The following is an 8,277-nucleotide window of genomic DNA, read 5'->3' on the forward strand; positions in this document are numbered from 1 at the left end:
TATTCACAGTATATTTTTTAACAGATATAAGACGCTCATGTTGTTTTTGATGCTCTCGTTCACAGATTCACCAGCTCAGAAAGCTTTGCCCTCCTTATCCTCTACCTCCAACCCCAAAAACCTCTACCTGGAGGACACGACTGCAAGACACAAAAGTTTCCTTGGACCAGGCCTACCTGAGTCAGATATGCAGCCCACAGCAGAAGACAGCAAGACATCAGCATCCACTATTCTTCAGCCCTACAAGGAGCAGCAGCACCGCAGCAACTCAATCAGAGCGAGCAATAGGGGGCAGATTTGGATGAACAAGATTCCTTCAAAGGAAATGTATAAAGCCCCTGATAACATGGTTGCCCAAGACCAGAGTCTCCCAGGAAAGGCACTCAGCAGCCATGCAGGCACCAGACAGGAAGAATCCAGGTGCCCCACCTGCTCTTCATCCTCAGACTCCGAGCAAGAAGGTTTCTTCTTGGGGAGGCCCATCCCAAGCTTCATGTTAGGGGGTGATTCTGACTCTGAAGGCACTGAAAGACTCCATTACAAGATCAGTCCTAAGAGTAAACACTGCACCTTGTCATAATGGTTAAGAAGTGGTTCCATGTGAGTCAGCTGAGTAATGGTGGAGTAAGGTAGACTCTCTATCCATTTTACCCTCATAGTCCTTCCGTGACATATACTGTGAATGTGGGTAAATGGACCTCTCAAAGCCAATCAGTGTCTTAACATTGTGACAAAAGGCCGATCCTGTAATTGTCTGAATACACATTCTTTTTTGCTAAATGGCACAAACAGAGGCAAGAATAAGATCTATATTCTGATTGTGGCGAGAAAACATATCTGGGGTCTGAGAAACATTTGGTCTTAGTAGCGGATATACTTGAGAAGGAATACTTGATCTCAGTTAAACAGCTTTAGTAGCTAGGTTTCCATGATGGTTCAGAGCCAAGTTGACATTGTCTGAAAAAGGCATAGATTGAGCTCCAAAAGGCAGCTCTACAAATGTCATAACCCAGAACATTTCTGAGAAGAGCAGCAGTGACTGTCTTTCCTCACGTTGACTGCTTTGTGATCGGGTAACCTTCTGATTTTATGGTATTTGAAGATACAGGAAATAATAGTCCTGGCTAGGTATGGTTTAAAAGTTGCTATCCAGTATGACTAGCACCAATATTTCCAAACATAGGGCCTAATTTAGATCTTGGCGGAGGGGGATACTCCGTCACAGACATGACAGATATCCTGCCCACTGTATTATGATCCTATTATATCCTATGGAGATTGTAATAAGGCAGCTGGGATATCTGTCACATTTGTGATGGAATATTCCCTCTGGAGATATCTAAATCAGGGCCATAGTTTCGTTTGCTGAATATCTTTGGTTCCATCATGATAGGAAGACAAATCAGGAAAATAAGTTGAAGGATACCTTGGCACGTTTGAAGGAAAAGTTCTCAGAAACACTTTTGTCTTCTGCTTCAACACAGTGCAGTTTGTATTTAACCAATCCTCATGTTTGATGTAATGGAAACTAAAAAGATAATCTTCCACAAAAGGTGACGTAGGTCAGATTAACCACTGGTTATGAAAAGGAACTCATTTAACTCCTAAAAGGAATAAAGTATTGTTCTAGAGGAAGATACACAATCCTTGGACATTCTTAGAAATCCTTAATCACAAGAATAATGAACAAAATGACATTTTATACAAGCTGTTATGGTATTAGAGGACCATAATGGCAGAGATGTGCACCCAGCCTTGGCAGAACTATTCCGATCAGGAACTGCTGTCTCCTACTGACATGCCTCCAATTTGAAGACAAAAGGCAAGCTTGTAGCTGGATGCTGGACTTCTTTCTGAATGTTCTTTCATGTAGGAAACAGTCTTTTGGGTAATAATTAAAGAGCCAGGCATTCAAGCACACTGATAGAAGGCTGTGCTTTATAAAGCCATTGCCTGTGTTAGAGAGGGGGGCTAGACTACATGGCAGCCTCATGTATGACTGTCTCAGGAGTAGGCAAACCTAGAACCTTCTACTGGTGTAGCAGCTTTGGAACAATAAGAACAATTTTATGCCTGGCCTTTAGCTGGAGTGTGACCTTTGCCAATGAGAAATGGGATTGAAGCAGAAAATACCTGAACAGTTGTTCAAAAACACATTCCCTTTTGAGTTTGGTTAAATACCTGGAGCAAAAGAGGTTTTTGCTTTTGCACTTGATGCTGTTGCAGAAACCTATATGTGAGAGGTCCTAACAGGTTGAAGACGTCTGTGAGAACCTGGTAGCTGACCCCCCACTCTTGATCGTCTGAAAGAGACTTGCCTAAGGGCACGCGTTCACATTTTTTCACTCTGGAAGTTGGATTGCTGTAATGTACAGGCCTCAGTCCAGGAATAACTCGATGATTGTTTAAGCTTCCCTCATTTTTGTTTTCGCACAGAAAACATGGTTGTTCATGTTGTTGGTTTGCACCATGATTCTCCTCTATGTTATCAGAACACGTCTGTGTCTGAAGCACCTCCTAAGCAGAGACTTATCTATACTTACAGGGAAGTTGACATGTGCCAGTGTATCTTGAGCTTTAGGTGACAAGGCTCTTGGGATGTCTAGAGAATATCTTGAAGAACTTTCTGGTAAAGCTGACCGTCAGAAGCCAGTTATTTGGGTGTGGGAAACTACCACCACCACAGAAGCAGACACAAGGCCAAAAGGGAAGTCCTAGAATTATCTAAACTGTTTATTGACCACAAAATTTATGTAAAAATATTCATGTATGAATGATACACTTGTACTAGAAACACTGTCTGCACTAAGGTGGCAATACAGTAAGTCATCTGTTGCAGAATGGGCGCATAGATAAATGGGGAATATGAAAGGTGACGCAGTGGGTATTGCAGTACATATATTACCAGATACACGTCTACATTTTACATATTTCAAATTTAAGACAAAGGGGGACAACATGATTTGCTTAGAATCAAAGTGTTCAGGTATCAAGATTAACAATGTGGCCATTATAGGGGATATCCTCCTAAACATGCATCTTGTAGATCTTCCATTTCTGTCTCCCTAGCAGAGATACAAATAAATCTGTCAACATGCTACAGGTTTTCTTTAGTCGCTCGTTTGAAGTTTTCAGATTGAGAATTAGTCTGCCGCTCTTTAGATTTATTTCTTCACTCGTCAATAGTGGGTAAATATGGACACATTTTCCTAGTGCTATTTATTTTAGGACTAGACACAACCCTTGAACCAGCAATTTCGGTTGAAAATGTCAGCTTGAAATCTTTGGTGAAGTGCTTGGAGGAGAACACTTGGTCAATAGCATATCTCATTAGCACAGTGCTAAGTACCCAAATTTCCTTTGGGATGTCTGCTCGGCGTGGCGTTTTGCCTCAATGGATGCTCGCATGTGGAAGAAGAGACGAGTTGTGCAGCTTTACATTTTCTGGATGTTTTCAAGAGGCTGCTTCTGAGTAATGTCATTTTCTTACTCGTTTGTCTTTTGTATTCCTAGCAGTAGTGAAGTGAGGGTTGGAACCTGTTAACTTGCTTTATTTCTTACTGAGGTCTTGCAAACTCTCTGTCATTTCACTGATTTGAGTCTTTCCACTTTAGTCTTCATCTTGGGGGTACTTCTCCTTTATTATTGCTGTGAAATTGTACCAAACGTAATAGGCAGCAGGCGCAGAAAAAAAGGCTGACGACGACCTACAAAACTATGATTGCATACTAAGGGGATACAAGATAAATGACCCTAGAGATTAAAAAACCTTCTTGCAACATACTAATACTTCAATTAATACTAGGATAGAAATTGAGCCATATTATAAAAATGTCTTGGAGCAGAAGAGTAGTGAGTAAACACCTTTTGAAGAAATAAAGTTTTTCTAGTATTTCGTTCACTATTGTGACCAGTGTGGTGCATCTTTATTTTTTCACAATTGAGCAAGTAATGTCTTTATGAGAAACAGTGGCAGAAAAAAGGATTATTGTATTTCTCAATTGCAACCCAGATATGATGGTCTGTGTGTCTACATTTGTGATCTGACCCACTATCACGTTAATGAACTTAAAGACAGTATCCCAGAATTCACAGAGGTGACCCCAGCTTTAGAATATGTGAAAGCTTTTAAGACATCATCGCAGAATGTTGGAGAAATTCTGCAGTCCCCATTTTAGGTCATTTAAAATTCTTGGCAGTAGTATATTAATACATGATACAGATTTGTATTACTATGATTTGTATTAGGATGCTGTAGGGATGGAGTACAGTTTAAATAAAAGTCTCTTCACAGGTAAGAGGGCCATTTACCAGCCAGTAACCTAAGAGTATTCATCCAAATAAGGCATTTGTACAGGTATGAAATCAAAGTCCTCTGTCAATTTAAGAAATGTATAATTTCTAGGTGGCATGACTGAAATGGGGTTATGAAGCTTTAAGGAAACATATGCTTAAGGAGTTGTTGTTATGTTTTGCAAGCTACAGGCAGATTTGTGCTATTCAATTAAAAACTGGTCTGTCATACAGCTTTGAGATTCTCGGTACAAGATAATGTCTTCAGATATTGCACCTATCTTCAATAAACAGTACAGGGAGTAAAGCCGTTCCTAATGATGGAAGCCCCATGAAGTCTACAAACACTGCCATAATGCATCCGATACATGTTCTTGTCGGTCACATTAGAATCATATGATTTGGAATCTGAGAAAACCAAGTACAGAACTTTTTTGGTGAACATCTAACTTCACACCCAACAAACCCATCCACAATATGCTCCAGGAAGGACCACCTTGGAACTAAACATGTCTAGAAGAATCTGCCACAAAACCTGCTGCACTACTTATATAAATGGATCAACCCATCATTCAACGTTTCCGACATATTCTATATTGTGCTTCTTGTTACTGAGAATCACGCGTCCTGTAATCAATACATTGATTAAATGGATCAGCCATATTGGCCCAACAAAGTAGCAGATAAACATTATCCTTTGCAGGGAATCACCTACTCTTTGTATATGGTGAAGAGGAATTCACCGAATTATAATTTTAATGTTACCACAGGGCCACCAGTGACCACCAGTTTGGTTGTTTTTAAGGAAAATATGTTATCAAGTCTTTGTGGATAAGCAGATGGTGGTGTGTTAAGTCCCCCAACAGCCAAGTAACAAAACAATACAAGATCCTAACTATTTATGGAGGAGAACAATCTTAAAAATAATTTGTCTTTATATACAAAACCCTAGTGCTATTAACCAGTTCAGTAGTTCCTCAAAACACTGCTCCATTGAAAATGCTGTGGTCATGTGGCTGTGAAGCTATAGGTGTGATATATTTGAATACTGGCTCCAAAATGATAACAGATCCTGTGATATAATTGAATACTGGCTCCAAATGGCGTCTGAACTTGGACTGTAGTGTCACGTGGAAAGAAAAAGAGCTGTAAGCGGCGTGACAACTTATTGTCTCACTGGCATAGATTCTTACATGGTGATCTGCTTAACTTTGAATGTCTTGCATGTTTTCTTGAAGGGGACATCTTCCTGGATTTTGACTGTGGGTAAATCTCCCTTGGCAGAGGAGAGTCAGTCTGCTCACACTTTCAGGTAAACGATAGGCTTTAGCTTGCAAAAGTGCTCCTAGATCCTGGAATGTGTCCTGTACGGTGCTGATGATCTTGGTGCCTAGTTTGGTTCAATTTGGTTCAATCAAAATCAAGACTAAGGATGGAATATTTGTCAGCCATGATGAAACTCTCAACACTGAAGGTCTTGATGTTATGTATCTCTATGTCGAAGCCCTTGAAGAAAAACATTGATTCAAAGATGAGTGCATCACAGGAAAAAACCCTAACTTTGAGGCTTTGAAGTTGAAACTCTTGATGATGTGAAGTGCTGCGGTGATGACTTAAGTGCTCTTAGTGCAGCGTGGGGGTAACAGAATAGGTTTCAGTATGGTGCGTTTTGAAGGGATCGGTGCTAATCACAGAGAAATTCTTATAATTCGCTGAGGGAGACCTGGAAAGATTCCTAAGCAGGTCGAGTTTGGCTTACAAATGGTGCATCACTCCTATCTTCTCAGACTCGATTGGCAAATCTGGCACTCCTCTGCATTGCCACTGTTAAGAAGTCAACCAAAGCATACAGCATGGTCACTTTTTGTTTTACTATCTCACAAGATTGCTAGTCGTCTAAAAATGCACACATTGGTGGTTGAGTGAGCAGCCGAAGAGAAGAAATTTCTCAAGAAAGGTTATTAAAACTCAACTTATCTTTTGCATAAAAGTTGTAACAATAAACACCTATATAGATAGTCATCAATACAAATAATTTCTTCTACTAACAAACCATTACAGAAATCAAGGGTCAGCGACCCAGTGTTGATGGCTTCTTGCTCCAGAGAGCAGACAAAAACACTGGGGGTAATGCCAACAACACTGCATTATTGTTCCTTCTTGCAGCTCGCTGGTAGAGACCACTTTCTTTCAGTGAGAGGCTATTTCCTATATCGTTTTCTTGACTTTTTGTAAAAATAGAATTTAAAAAAGGACGAGTGACATTTTGAGTTTTCTAAAGTGCTTAAAGCCAATCTATGTTTAAAAAAAAAAACTAGTTCAGATTTGCATATTGTGTGGAAAGCTATAGTTAACCTTGTAAAAATTGTTTGGTGGAAAGGCGCTCTAACAGAGATAGCTTGTTGTTCGTGGGTAATAATGATGCTCCCATGAAGGAAAACATCTAGTCAAGGCGGGATATTACAGCCCTCAATATCGATATGCAGAAGGAATGTATCCATTCTCGAGGCTCTCCAAACAAAATGAGTATCAGAGAGATATGTGTGGAAGAAGTTAGGAAGAAAGAAGACAAGACAAGGAGAAAGTTCAAATGAGAAGATGTAATAGGGGATTGGAGTAACAATGGGATGTTGCGAGTGCGAAAAGTGAGGACAACAGAGTATGTGGTTTGAGGAGTAGAGGTGATGGGAGCAATAGAGAGGGTGCTGAAAAGCACTTCTGCCGAAAGCGAAGGAGAGTGGGAGGTCAAATAAAACAGGAGAGGATGGGGTCTGACAGCAGGATCATGCAAAAGTATTTTACTGGTCCAAACATTTCACTGCTTCATTCTCTTTAGGAGATCTTTATGTGATCTGATAGAGGCAGCTAGATTTCTATTGAGAAAATTACTGTGCTTGTGTTTGTACTTCAAATATTCATTTTTTTGCAGTTCTTAAACGTTGTCTCAACCAATAAACCTCATTCTGAAACCCACAAAGGTCTTATAGATTGATTAACCGTTCCATACCGGGAAATCTGCGTTCCCTAAGGATGGGCTGGTACATGGTGCTTACAGTGCTTCAGCCTCAAAAGTGATGCAGTGGGTCATTGGCTATAACTTGAAACCTTTGGCACAGTCTCGTTTGGATGTGTTTTACTTCATCGAACCCCCGGCAGTGAAGCGTCTTTTCCTTGTGGTGATGAACAGGCAGCGTCTGTACATTGTTTGCCTTGTGAAGTAACACCGGAGCTCCTGATGTTGACATAAATGGACGGGTCAAACTTATATTGGTAAATGGGAAGATACAGCTGCTTCAAGGCATGCCCACTTTATATTGTTACCACATGTGTGCTCTTTAGGGTGGTAATGTTGGTTGTGCTGGACCAAGAAGGGAAGTTTAAATGTCTTGTAGAGTGGTGAATTTAAATAGAATGACATTTGGCTCATACTGTAAGAAAAACTCTTCTTTTTTAGGTCGAGCACGCAAGCGCTTTGAACTTTTGTAAGTATTGTGGACTTTTAAACACGCCCACCTCACGCCCATCACTTTCACTCATTCGTGGGCTTGCCTTTCAAAAATCCATTAATGTCATTGGTAAATGCCTTACGTTCGTCCTGCCATCAGGCTGCTTTGTTGCTGCGTTGGGGACCGACCCTGTTACATGGATGATTACATGATTGCCAATACACTTTACTGTGAGCAAACTCCTTTTTATGGGCGAGCGCAAAGCGCACCGTCCCATGCTGTAATCTCTTCTTGGGCTTCCAATCACGCCCAGGTCAGATCAGTCACTTTCATTGGTTCGTGGGCTTGCCTTTTAAAGTCCACTTGCTTTGATTTGTGAAAGGCATGCATATGTCATGCCTTTTCTGGTGTTTAGTCCACCTACACAGCACCGGTAAACTACTAAAAACATACGAGGCTCAATGTTTTCAGCATGATTTCCGGACTACTTTATCTGTTTATTTTCCATGGATCGCGCTGCATTTTACATAGCGCGATC

At 40.6% G+C, this 8,277-nt stretch overlaps 1 protein-coding gene across 1 annotated transcript in view; it reads left to right on the forward strand.

Annotated features, from left to right (window-relative positions):
- Nucleotides 1-3,899, forward strand: part of PRICKLE4 (prickle planar cell polarity protein 4) — a 156,678-nt gene extending 152,779 nt beyond the window's left edge. The window contains exon 8 of the mRNA XM_069238411.1: nt 66-3,899. Within this exon, the coding sequence (XP_069094512.1) occupies nt 66-580 (515 nt within the window). The 3' untranslated portion in view covers nt 581-3,899. The remainder of the gene's footprint in view (nt 1-65) is intronic.
- Nucleotides 3,900-8,277: the final 4,378 nt, after the last annotated feature.

Source organism: Pleurodeles waltl, chromosome 6, assembly GCF_031143425.1.
Source record: "Pleurodeles waltl isolate 20211129_DDA chromosome 6, aPleWal1.hap1.20221129, whole genome shotgun sequence".
NCBI lineage: Eukaryota > Metazoa > Chordata > Amphibia > Caudata > Salamandridae > Pleurodeles > Pleurodeles waltl.